Source organism: Mytilus californianus, unplaced genomic scaffold (genome assembly GCF_021869535.1).
Source record: "Mytilus californianus isolate M0D057914Y unplaced genomic scaffold, xbMytCali1.0.p SCAF_12, whole genome shotgun sequence".
NCBI classification, from domain to species: domain Eukaryota; kingdom Metazoa; phylum Mollusca; class Bivalvia; order Mytilida; family Mytilidae; genus Mytilus; species Mytilus californianus.
The window spans coordinates 59,347,927-59,362,344 of record NW_026262604.1 but is presented as its reverse complement, the minus strand read 5'-3'; the positions used below and the strand labels follow the sequence as shown (position 1 = coordinate 59,362,344).

The following is a 14,418-nucleotide window of genomic DNA, read 5'->3' as shown; positions in this document are numbered from 1 at the left end:
AAAACTAAATGAATAAAATCATGTCTTATCTTGTTTATCACTAAATACAGCACATCGCTGTCATGTTAACTAATTTATTTTCACAATTAGCCCTATATTTCTAGCATATATTTCATAAATGGTATAATATTCTGGAATCGTTTTTCCATGTTCTACATCATTTCAATTGACATAATTATTCTTGTTTTTGAGACGCAAATGTCACATTCACGTATATATAAATAAGAAGATGTGGTATGAGTGCCAATGAAACTATAAATCCAAGTCACAATGTGTGAAAAGTAAACAATTATAGGTCAAAGTACGGCCTTCAACACGGAACCTGGGCTCACACCGAGCAGCAAGCTATAAAGGGCCACACAAAGACTAGTGTAAAACCATTCAAACAGGAAAACCAACGGTCTAATCTATATATATATATAAAAAAACGAGAAACGAGAAACACTTATGAACCACAACAACAAACAACAAGCTCCTGACTTAGGACAGGTGCATAAAATGCAGCGGGTTTAGATATGTTTTTTTATGCCCCGCCGTAGCGGAGGGGGCATTAAGGTTTACACTTGTCCGTCCGTACGCCCTTCCGTATGTACGTCCCGAAATTAGTTTCCATTTTTAACCTCAGTTTACCTCGAGCAAATGTTATAAAACTTATACACAATGCTTATTACCACAAAACTCAGATCAAGTTCGAATTTGGGTGGCGTCACTTTTACTGTTCTGTAGTGATGGATCTTTCTAACTTTATATGCAAGATGAGGTATCATCTGTGTCCTATGGACACATTCTCCATTTATTTTGTAATAGATGTGAATGATTTTACCTGACTTGCCCTGGCATATAACCATGTGGCGAGTTTAGAATTTTAGTTCAACCTGCTCAACAGAGCTTCGTGAGCTTCTTCACTTGCGTCTTTCATCCGACGGACCATTTGTACTTAGATTATCTTAATTTTCATCATCTCCTCGTATCATCATCATGCACATTTATACCAAACTCGGCAGGTATAATGCATGGATATGGTAGAGTCCTTTATCAGGTTTACAGAACATACTTGTTTGTTTGCTTCGACTCGGACGGAAACACAAAGCAAAGCAAACTTGGAGCCGTAATCTCAAGGTTTCAACCCTCCACCTTTAACATTATAGAGTAGAATATAAAAAGGTACGCAAACGAGTGCATAAAGAAGGCATTCAATTGTTACTGGAAGCAAACTCGAAGTACTTAATTTACCAATAGTAGAATATAACAATGATGAGATTTGGGGGATACGTTAATACGACACAAAATCAAGTCAGCATGCAAAAATATACGTTGACGTCGTAGTGCCAGAAGGACCGATTACACCATCACAAAAAAGAAAACAGACAAATAAGTCCACAAAACGCCACCAGAAAACTAACACTATAGAAACACACAAAAGAAAATTAAAAGCTGAAATGATTTAAAAGGGAAAGCAGTAAAGTTTGTTTATATTTTATAGCTAGCAACCAAAATACTGGCGTTTGACTTCATAGAAACCAGTGCCAAAAAGAATGAAAATGTCTTCATGATGTTTAAAAGACTTGCTCAGTATGTTACTGAAACGTTTGATCCTAAAGTGGTAAGAATAATTATACTTATATATAAGGGGGGGTAGGGTTACGGTTTTTTCCTAAAAAAATATTCTGATCCCCAATTTGATGAAAAAAATATTGTGGTCAAGCAAATGAAAAAAAAAATTATCTGAATCTAGATTTTCCCCATACCTTATAGTGTTAAATTTTGAAAAAAATAATTTGATTGATAGCGTCGAAAAACTAAAAAAAAATGTCTGACTCAGACAAAAAACCATATACCCCTCCCTTGAAGTTAAATGGTTGCTCCCTTAGAATTTTTTTTTATATAATTTGCTGATTTTTATATCTTAAGTATATAGGGAGACCATCAATTTTGTCACAATTCACTACAAAAGGTGGCAATAAAAACATTAACCATATCATTAAAAAAGGGGCCAATAGGGAAACCCTTAACACAAGTATTTTGCCTTATTTGTAAAAAGTAGGAACATTCTTAATCATGCACTACGTTTAAATATATCTTTCAGATTTCATTATCTGACATAAATTACAATGCTTATAGTTTTACTCTTTGCCACTGCTTTTTTCTTCTTTAAATCGTAATTCATTGAAACAATTCTGTTTTATTAAGCCAAACAAATCAAATTTTGATACAACACCATTTCTGAAATCGAATCGAGTGCACTCAAGGCATAAATCATTGGTGTATGAATTTGTTTATTACCGTTTGAAAAATATACGTGATAATGCATTCACCGTATTACGACAATAAATAGTATCAATTAAGTTTTAATAACTAGACATTGTTTATTTGTGTATATTAGATAAACTGTACTCATTCTGTCTGCTGTTATTATAATGTATTATTTATAATTGATGCTCCTGTAGAACAGTTACTTCGTCTGAGTTTATCTAATAAAATTCTAGAAGTTCTAGAGAAATGACCTATAAATAGTTATGAGTACCGAGAATTCAACCTCACACGATAATCAGTAATTAATAATGAAATTTCAATGGTATTTTTCAACTCTTTTTATTATAACATTTCTAATTTTGAACAGATGAAAAGTTATCATCCATACATGTTACGACCGCCAGAAATAATGGAAGAAAAGCGAAAGCAGAATGAAAATTCAAAAAAGAAAAAGAAGAAAAAGAAAAAGAAAGAAAAAAGTACAAAACAAGATAAAAATAAATCGAAAAAAGATAAGTTACTGACATCTCCATGTACAGCAACTGAACATTCAAATGGTCATCTCCTAGAAAATGAAATCACAAACTGTGATGAACATAACCCACAACAAAACGGAAAAATAAAGAAAAAATCTCGAGGACTGAAATTGACAAAGAGAAAACTAAAAATCATTAAAACTACAAATAAAAATAAAAGGAAAAAGAAGAGAAAGACACTAGGCTTCCTTTGGCGGAAGCTTATTAGGCGAAAACGAGATAGTTCAAAGAGAGAAAGCGGAAGCAGTACCGAAGACACATCAAGACATGATCATAGTTGTATTATATTATGATATGTCACAAGCATTATCATACAGTGTTCCAATCCGAGTCCCCAAACGAAGTTTCGAACAGTTGTTGAGCAAGGAAAGTGCTCTTTTGGTTCTATGTCGGAGAAAACTGTTTAACATTTTTTGATTGAATGTGTTCAGTATTAACTTAATTTTTACATGGTGGCATTTATTTGAAATATGGATTAAATATTTATATTAATTGTATCTGAAAAAACGATATCATAATTTTCCAAGTTTTGTTATTTTGTCTAAAGAAAGATAATAATGATTAGTTTTATTTCAGTCCAAACTTATTCTTAGACGATGACCCTTTTTCAGTTGGAATGAACCAGCAGTAATTATTGTAGAGTTGTCATTCCTATAATTTAACAGGCGTTGTTTTCAACTGTAAAATTACAAAATAACAAGCTTTTTATAGATTGGTTGTTTACAAATAATGGAACTAAAAAAGCAGAGAAAAATGAAGATTCGTGTCCTTGTTTTTGAGATATAAGCCATTGAAAATTTGGCGGGAAATGATTCCCTCTAGATTCTTTTTTCATTTAACATTGGCACCTTTTATCTTTCAAAAACTATGAAAAAATAACAAGGATTTTTTAAGATTTTCAAAAATTTTACAATATATGCGAATGTTATAAAATTATGAAAAAGAATATTACAGGAGCTACGTAGAAAAGTAAAACCTTCTGAAACGCGATAAAATTGTTCCGATGGCGGGTCATCCGGTTTTATATATCACTTTCGTTGGTTATCAAAATATAAATTGATGAACCATTGGGCTTATGGGACTATATCATGGACACATATAACTTGAATAAATCTCGTTTTCACAGTGTTTAAGAGATAACAAAAGACAAAACTCAAATTTGTTTCTAAGTTCTAGCTTGACTATATATTATGAATTTTGTTCATTGTTGAAAGCTGTTTGGTGACTTATAGTTGCTTAAATCCACGCCATTTAGACTTTGCTGGATAGTTCTCTCATTGGCAATCATACCACTTTTTCTATATATATGTTGAAAATTGGTTATCTCGTCCTTACTACAACAGTTTGCTAGGTTGAATCCTTAAGCTAATGCGTTTGTTACATTGAATTCACTGCCGCATTTAGAATATGAAAAACGACAAATTTAAGTGATGAGATATACATTTACAAACTTGCTAGTGTTTAATACCTTTCCTCATAGTATGACTCGTCAACGGATTTAGCAAGATGGACGAATATTTTGTTTACTCCTGTTTTGTAGTTTTAGTAAAGGATCTTTGGTCCCTTGAATTCGAATGTAAATTAGTATATTAAGTATAATAAGTATTAAATCTATCACATTATAACAAGTATTAAATCTATCACATTATAACAAGTATTAAATCTATGACATTATAACAAGTATTAAATCTATCAAATCATAATATCACATGTTCACAACACAGTCAGATTTTAATAGTAGCACATTTTAATATCATAGTACATATCTGTTAAAGCATTTAAACTTCTTGTATTTCAGGGGGAAACTCAAAGCATTATACTAAAGATGTGCTTATTGTCAGGATTTTGGTTTTTCCTTAAATTTTCAAAAAATGACAGGAAACTGAACTTTGGCAATCTGGTAATTTAAGGTAATATGCAGAGTACAGAGTCCGGTTTACTCCTCACACGTTTACATCATACAGATTATATAATATATTAAGAGATCTCAAGAATGTGTATTTTATCAGGATATCGATTTACTTTTAATTATTCACAAATAATAATGTTTAACCTTTTTTGGCGGGTGCATCAAATGTGTCTTTTATACACAAGCATTTCAAATTGAACTATTACATCGCTATTTACAATGTTCTACATTAAACTTTTTAATATTTTTTTATTCGTGCATGCAGCGGTGGCATCACCTTTGTCTATTTTGGAAGGATAAGTTGAAGATTCAGTTTTGAAAAGCTAAATGTGCACTCGGTCAGGACGAAATGCAATTAAATCAGTAATCAACAGTATGTTATATTGAATTAATAGGAAATTTACGAAACCCGACAGATAAATAAAAATAAGATTAAAAAACAACACCATTGGAATCCCGTTATATAAGTTTTTTTCAATATCTCTGGATACAAATAACGCTATTCTGTATTCAGTAAAGCCAAACGTTTTCTGTCAAATTTTAAGCGTATCGGTCTACTTTGAAGTAATTTATCTAAAAAAAACAAGGATGGTGACATATGTGTTTTTATACATGCATGGATCCAGTATACTATCCTTGATATTATGTTAGTTTTCGTTCTTACTCCGTATATGAGAACATAGCCATCCATTAAAAAATCTAGGAAAAAAGGGGGAAAAAACCATTTTCTCCATACACTAATATGTAAATTTGTCGGCAAAATTGACGTTTTCTTATGAAAATCACGACAAAACAAAAAAAAAATTGTGACCCCCATTTTTATTTCATAATCCGATGTAACTAGAATCAAAGTACAAGTGTGCCAAAAATTTTAGAAATCTGAAGATATGCCATTTGATATCCTGTTACCTTAAACAGGAGTAACAAGTCGGAAGTCACGAATTGAACATGAACAGCTTACCATTTCTAAGTATATGAGTTCCCCTCCCCCAGTTTTTTTTATAGAGTTCGTGTTGCATAATCTATGGTGGTTTTTAAATTGTTAAGCCTTGAGCATCGCTGAAAAGTGTTTAGTTGTCAGGCGTTCCAGTTTTTGATAGGGCTAGTGTTGCATTATCTCTATCAATTAAATTGTTTGACCTCGAGCGTCAAAATGGCCAGACAACTAAGTTCATCCCCAGTTTTGAATAGGCCTATAGCGTTGCATAATATATATTAGATTGTTTTAATTGTTTGGCGTCGAACATCACTGAAAAGACATACGTTGTCGAAATGCCTAGACATCCGAGTTGATCCCTAATTTTGTATAGAGTTCGTGCTGCCTATTTTGCCTAATTCATATTGGATTTAAAAATCTTGGCCTCGAGCATTACTTAGTTGTCGCAATGGGCAGCTGGTGCAGTAAAACTGGTACCGCTTATTGTACCACTGGAACGATATATCTACTGGTGGACCGTTACTCTCCGTTGGTATCACCTTTGTTAGTTCCCGAAGGTATCACGAGTCTAATAGCCCAATCTTAGGTACTTGCATGAACATACGGATATTATTTATAAGAAATTTGCAGATAGAACATGGAAGCTATTTGAAATAACATGGGAAACTATTTGAAATTACGGAATTTATCTCCCTCACGCTACTAGCTCTACATAAGTTCTTCAACGTTTGTATAATGATTTGGATTTTCAAATACTTTGGCCTCGAGCATCAATAAAGAAGCTAGTCAAAATTGCACATCTTGTGTAGTGAATTGGTCCATAGGAAGTGAGGTAACACCACAACATTAGAACAAACTAAAAATAAAGTTGAAAATCGATGAACCTTGGACGGTGTTTTCATACTGTCTGTAACTAAAAATTAGTATACATAAAGTAGTGCGGTTTACATAGTGTTTTGAAATATTTATGAAAATGTACAAGATTTTAACAAACCGGACATGATTACAAAAACCCCAGCTACTAGTTCTTTACCTTATGAATTGAGGTACCAAAAATTGAATTGTCTTGTAAAACTAGTTCGTTTTAAACATCTGCTACTTATTTAAGATAAATAGAATCATACCAAACAGTTGTACGACCGATATTCGTTCTATTGATAGAGAATGTCTTATCACAAGATATATGATAAACACAAAATTTAAATGCACAAAACTACAGGTTTGATCATGGTTTTCTTTAACTGCTGGATAGTATTACTTTTACCAGTGTGTACAGGTAAAATATAGAAATAAAAGGGGAAATAGGTTTACATTCTTTCCTTTTAACCATTTTCAATTTACCAGAATGATCAATGATTTATATTTGATTACGGCTATATCGTCCAGGTTGATTTCGTCAAGTGTTTCATTGTTGTACATGTAAGCATAATTTCATTATACATTTGACAGTTACAAGAGGAAGGGATATGGAACAGGGCTGATATGCATTATACTACTTAAGTTAAGATTTGTTCCGAACAAACGGATTTTTCTACATGTCCTACGATAAATTAGTACTACGATTGGATATCTTAACTTAAGTGGGTTTGTGCATATTAGCCCACTACAGGTGTACAATACTGAAATAATTAATTGCTTATGATATTTTTTCTGTCTATGAAGAAATAACATCAAAAATGTGGTTCACACTGAATAACTCTCTCGAGGTTTAATATTTCGAATAGACAGGACAAAATATTACAGTCATTCCTTATAATTTAATTCTAAATTCCATTTTTAATGAGTAAATCATGAAAAAACGTTGATGACGTCACGGTCACATGACAAAATTATGTCTATGAGCTGATAGACAAAAGACTTTCAGCCAATCAGAAGACGTGTTACATCCAAAATTAAATCATTAGCAAATAACTAAATACTACTGTTGAAATTTACGAAACAAAAAGATATGGGGCAGATGTACATAAAACTGAAATTCAATGAAATGGTAGGGAAAACAAAATAAGATAAAAGCGCTGCTTAGAAAAACCATTGTATCTACTATTTGTTCGAGTGCCCTTTTTACATTGAAGCAAGATAAATATTGTTTTTAAAATTAGAAAGATATTTTATATCAACTGAACTTCTATTGGCTGGTGAGGGTATAGACATTTTTGAGTCTGTACAATTTGTTATCCGAAATCACGAAGATTCAGAACATACAATTAAAATTTTGAATTCCTACTGTCTCACAAAGGGGGACGAAAGATACCAGAGGGACAGTCAAACTCATAGATCGAAAACAAACTGACAACGCCATGGCCAAAAATAAAAAGACAAACAGACAAATAATAGTACAGATGACACAACATAGAAAACTAAAGACTAAGCAACACGAAACCCACCAAAAACTGGGGGTGATCTCAGGTGCTCCGGAAGGGTAAGCAGATCCTGCTCCACATGTGGCACCCGTCGTGTTGCTTATGTTATTACAAATCCGGTAAATAGTCTAATTCGGTAAGTCACATTCGTGAAAAGGGAAGGGTATTGTAGTTACGACATAAGGAACATATCCGATATCATCTATGAAACGGTTATTCCATAACGGTCAACCAACTCGTGATGGCGTCCGTAAAATTTACGAAGGGATAATTTCAACTTCACCATTTGGAACTCTTAGCTTAATAGCTTCCTTGTGAGCAGCAATCCTCTATCAAGGAACTCATGATAGGAAACACAAGCCCGGGAATATCGTATCAATTGGGAGATATATACTCCGTATGCAGGCGCTGTTGGAATGTTGCTACATAGAAATGGAAAGTTCACAATTGGGAAGCTGAAATCATCTCTTTTGTCGTAAAGTTTTGTTTTCAACCGACCCTCATTTTCAATTTCTAGATGTAAGTCAAGATATGAGGCAGACTTAACTGTATCTGTAGTATCCTTTATCTCTAGTTCGATGGGATAGATTCGTTCAACATAGTGACAAAATTTTGTATTATTTAGTGAAAGAACATCATCTATATAGCGGAACGAAGAGTTAAAGGATATTGCTAACTTCTTATCTTTCTTCCTAAGAAGTTCCTGTATGAAGTCAGCCTCATAATAATAAAGAAACAAGTCGGCAAGAAGAGGGGCACAATTGGTTCCCATTGGAATTCCGACAGTCTGTTGAAAAACACGTCCTCCAAACGTAACAAATATGTTGTCAATCAAGAAATCAAGCATCTTGATAATGTCAGTTTCAGAGAATTTTTTGTTTGAATCAGAGTGATTCTTTACAAAGTAGGATTTATCCCTCCCCAAGACAAGATACTTGTATCTACGTTCGCCATTCTTTTTAATGAAACAAAGTAATACCAACTCTTTCAATTTGTCTTTTAGTTTGGAATGGGGAATACTTGTGTAAAGTGTAGAAAAGTCAAATGTTTTACTAGTAATACTATTGCAAGATGAGAGAGTCTTAGATTGTATGTACTCTAAAAGATCTTTGGAATTTTTTAGTATCCACATCTGATTCACGCCACCTCTAGAATAGGCAGTTTCACAATAACTTTGGAGCCCGGCTTTGATTGTTGATAAAATAGATGTTAATAATTTAGAAAGAGGTTTCGTGGAGCACTTGGAAGACCCAGCAATATACCGTTGTTTGTAAGGACACTTATGTAGTTTAGGTATCCAATACAGTGATGGAAGATCCAGTTCTTCATCTTTGGTTGAAATTCCAACAGACCTATGGTTATCCAGGATTTCCTCTTTTGTAAGTGTCGTGAGGATATATGTTGAGTTTCCAAGTGAATTGTCAATACCTAATTCATTTATCAATTAACATTTGCCTTTAACCTTGACTTCACAAATCACTCCAGTCCAATCTTATACAATATTTCATATCATATTGTTTTTTTTATATTTTGTATTTATTGTATCGGGAGAGGACGTCAGAAATGTTGTTATAAATTGTGTTTAATCCCTTTAGCTACTTTTGCAAATGAAATATGTTTAAACTAAGGAGAAACCATATTATAGTACTTGAAGATATGCGGGCTTCAATTGTGATTTGATAGTCGCAAATTGACTGTTTACTGGCGACGTACATGTCTCGATCATTCCTGTTAAAGGGGAGTCCCAGAAGCACGTGTCGAAGGCACCGAAACCGGACGAATTACGTTTATATTCTAGTCTACTAGAACACACCCCCGTGACCGAATTAAAGTACCCACGCCTCATTTTTAGGCTGCACTTTTAGTAATGGGTTATGTTTTTTTTTATAAATTCTGGAATATTATTTCATTCCACGCAAGCATCAAATATTCATTTTTTAGGTGATCGAATCTCAAAATCTTTTTTTTTTAACTTACATTAATAAAATTTAATAGCTAAAACTCTCAATCAGAAAATTTATTTTCCCAACTGCTTGATAAAAATATTTGGATAAATATGGAATATATTTGAATATAAAATTTGGATACGGGAGGAAATATTTCAGGAAAAAAAAGAATCCTATAGCTAAAAATAACAGATTTAAATACACTGGAATTTGGTTGTATGTTATTTGGAATTTTTTTATTTATCTTCCGACACTATTTCTAGAAAATTGAAGGAAGATCCATATCAGTTAGGGTTAAACGTCGTAAAAGACGTATTTAGGGTGATATTCTTACATATAAGTTTGACTGTACAACATCTACATCAAAGTTCCTTTGTTTGACACGTTAATATATCACGTTGAGACAGTATTAACCTTCTTGACATTTTGCACGACATTTGCCTTTAACCTTGACTTCATATTTATAAAACCTTTGCATATAACTTTGGTTGGTATGGAAGCCGGATGCAGCCAATTTTTGCGTTTTCTCGTTTGTATTTTCAATCGTGAAATCGCAAAATCGCGAAAACAAATTCATCGAACCTTTAAACAAACTTATTAGTAAAGGTTATCTTATTAATGTTATAATAAGGTCTTTGAATATTGTTTTTCATTGACACTAACATCGATTTTGTCATCAACAAATTAAAACATAACTAAATTTGTATTCTTTTCGAATGTTTTTTTTTTTGGATGTATATATACACATCCACGTTTATTTTCTATTTAGAAATTGTTTTATCTATACATAACATCATACATATTTATTATAAGGTTAAATCCTAACTATCCTACTGCCTGTCGTTACTTTTATGCTGGCACTGCACAAGTCATGTCTTCTTTGACTGTCTATGGCGTTAAAACACTAAATCCCTGTTTGGGATGTGTTTTAATTACACCCCACGCAACGAGTTGCGGAGGGTATAATGTTTTTGACCCGTCGGTCCGTCTGTCCGTCAGTTCTGTTTCTTGTCATCGCAACTCCTCTCAAACCACAAAACAGAATTTCACGAAACATTTTTAGATAATAAGGACATACTATGTAGTTTTGCATATCGACAGGAAATTACGATTCAATTTTTTTTCCAGGAGTTACGCCCCTTTGAACTTATTTGCCCAATATACTACTGCAACCTTTTGTCATCGCAACTCCTCTCAAACCACACAACAGAATTTCATGAAACCTTCTCAGATAATAAGGACATACTACGTAGATGTGCATATCGACAGGAAATTACGATTCAATTTTTTTTCCAGGAGTAACGCCTTTTTGAACTTATTTGCCCAATATACTACTGCAACCTTTTGTCATCGCAACTCCTCTCAAACCACACAACAGAATTTCATGAAAATGTGTAGATAATAAGGACATACTATGTAGATGTGCATATTGATAGGAAATTATGATTCAATTTTTTTTTCTGATACAATTTTTTTTTACTTACACTTATTTTATTTCTCCAATGACTATGTGGGGACGTGGGGTATGTGAGCGCGCTCACTTAGGTTCTTTCATTGATTTTAGTCTCTGATGTATGAATTTTTATTATTAATTGTTTTTTTTAACTGGCTTTCAGTAACTGCGAGTACTCTCAAATCGTGCTTAATTTGACCTGTTGACACAATTTGTAATGCATTTCTGTTATTCCATGTTTACTTATTTTGTCTCGTTTTACTATTTTCAATATGTACCACCTTTGATAAACAATTGAAAACAACACGTTTAATAATTTCATGCTAAGTATTTAGTATGACGAAAAAAATTTTCACTTCTGTACTCGTACTATGAATAACAAATTTATTTTTGTAAAAAATGTTTCTGTACTCCTAACAACAAAATTATTATATTTGAACTTGTGTACGTTACTTTATTTAACGCCATTTTGTCCTTGGTTAAAGTTGTCTTTTTGACATTGATACATCTTTTTTATTTATATTGTGTCATAGATCAAACTTACTCGTTCAGTGTATATTTACTTGTTTTTGTGTATTGTCTTTTTGATCGAGTTAAGCCATTTCAATTGATATTTTATTGTGTGTCTTTTTATGTTGTAATGTTATACCACTGTTTCAAATAAGAGTGATGGTTGGCGCCTGTTAAAACGTTTAAACCCGCTGCATTTTTATGCACCTGTCCTTAGTCAGGAGCCTATTGTTCAGTGGTTGTCGTTTGTTGGTGTGGTTCATAAGTGTTTCTCGTTTATCTTTTGTTATATAGACTAGACCGTTGGTTCTCCTGTTTGAATTGTTTTGAACTAGTCTTTTGGGGCCCTTTACAGCTTGCTGTTCGGTGTGAACCAATGCTCCGTGTTGAAGGCCGTACTTTGACCTATAATTGTTTACTTTTTACACATTGTGACTTGGATGGAGAGTTATCTCATTCGCACTCATACCACATCTTCTTATTTATATCATCAGCGTTTTCGCTTTCACGATTTTGCCTTAGCGTTTTCCATAGTTTGCGGTAAAAATGCCACATGTTTTCGTCCAGCCTTATAATGTTCAAAATATAGATATATGTTATTTCAATAAAAGAGTAATATGGCATTGCATAATTCATATCTATATTTAAAAAGGCGATGTTTATCGAAAGGATGGTATTCAACGTCATGTGTGTGCATTTTAGAAGCACCTGAGATCACCCCCAGTTTTTGGTGGGGTTCGTGTTGCTTAGTCTTTAGTTTTCTATGTTGTGTCATCTGTACTATTATTTGTCTGTTTGTCTTTTTATTTTTGGCCATGGCGTTGTCAGTTTGTTTTCGATCTATGAGTTTGACTGTCCCTCTGGTATCTTTCGTCCCTCTATTAGACAACAGTACCCTCATTGTACGTCCAAACTAATCTACGTGGTATTATTTTCCGTTACATCGTTAACTCAAAATGCATATAGAGCATTGATTCATAAGCGTACATTAACACGACTTTTGTAGTATTATCAAACATATTATGTTTTTTTTATAAAATGTTGTACAACCCTTTAGACTAGAAACTGTGAATTAATCAAAGCACAAAAAAAAAAAACCCGATAAAACTAACTGAACATCATTTCAATCAACCTGATTTATGTGTCATATATTAAGTGCATCATCGAAGACATTTAAGTGCCAATTACAAGGTGGTTTTTTTTTTTTCACTTAGGGAGCTACCATTTGATTTTTATGGGGGGTGGGGGGTGGGGGGGGGGGGGGGGGGGGAGCTAGGATGAAATTTAAAAAAAAATAGGCAGGACAGGAGTTTTGAGTAAAAAAAAAAGGCAGGATGAGACACTTTGCAAAAAAAAAGGCAGGATAACAATTTATGTAAAAAAAAGTCAGGATAAACTAAAAAAAAAAGGCAGGACAGAGATTACAACTTAAAAAAAAATGCTGGACAAAATTTTTCATCCTAGCCCCCATAAAAATCAAATGGCAGCTCCCTTATTCCGTTGATTGGTAGCGTTTGATTTTGTCAGTTTGTATGGACTTCCCCTATTTGAATTTGCATCGGAGCTATTTTTGTTATACTTTTATTACATTGTAACATGTTTATTACAGCTATAATTTGCTACCATTGTGACAAAGAGTATGATTTAAATAGGTGTAAGTCCTTAGTGGAGTGTCAATCAAATGAGGTTCGTTACAATTAGTTTTATATTCGTTACTCGTAAATTGTTTTGTTATAAATTAGGCCGTTAGTTTTCTCAATTGAATTGTTTCATATTTTTCATGTCGGGGCCTTTTATAGCCGATTATACGGGTATGGGTTTTTCTCATTGTTGAAGGCTGTATGGTTGCCTACAATTGCTTAAATCCACTTCATTTAAACTTTGGTAGATAGTTGTCTCATTGGCAATCATACCACATCTCCTTAATTTTATATTAATGTACAATTATAATTTAATTACAGATCAGCTATAGAAAATTTCAAACTTAATAAAAATAAGAAGGCTTGTTAAAATTGTAAGTGAGACAATTAAACACCAGAGTGTCCAAAGTGATGTAGACGTAAGCAACGAAGGATCAACCTACGGCCTTCAACAATGAGCAAAACCCATACTATGTAGTAAGCTTAAAAGGCCCCAATGTGACACAATGTGTAATGAGAATACCTTCGACCGGATAATGAAAAATCATTTATAAAGAAAAAATAACTACATTCAAATTTAATAACTAGACATATTGTAACTTCTTGGGTTTTGCAGAATTTGTCCAATTGTTTTTATTCACCAGATGTTTATACCTGTAATAATCCCACTATTTATATGTCATTTAAAAAGGAAGCATATATATACATATTTATAAGTTTTCGTTTATCAGATATGCATAGCAAACCGGGCACCAGATCTAAGTAGAAGACTGTCTCATACACTTGGCTGTATTCCAAAGTCTGTGAGTAATTTGATATGTCTTATACAGAGACTGTGTTTTAAATACAATTATAATCTCGATACCTTGTCACG

The 14,418-nt window shown here is 33.0% G+C and overlaps 1 protein-coding gene across 3 annotated transcripts in view; it reads left to right on the top strand.

Annotated features, from left to right (window-relative positions):
• The window catches only part of LOC127722114 (ras-related protein Rab-35-like), a 40,729-nt gene that overhangs the window by 12,150 nt on the left and 14,161 nt on the right, over positions 1 to 14,418 (top strand). The window contains exons 7-8 of one of the 3 annotated variants that reach the window (XM_052228954.1): positions 1,484 to 1,603; positions 2,621 to 3,310. The exons of 1 other annotated variant lie outside the window; for it this stretch is intronic. In XM_052228954.1, the coding sequence (XP_052084914.1) occupies positions 1,484 to 1,603; positions 2,621 to 3,082 (582 nt within the window). In that variant the 3' untranslated portion in view covers positions 3,083 to 3,310. Of the gene's footprint in view, positions 1 to 1,483; positions 1,604 to 2,620; positions 3,311 to 14,418 lie in introns of those variants that run through there. One more of the 3 variants, XM_052228956.1, reaches the window with a different exon arrangement.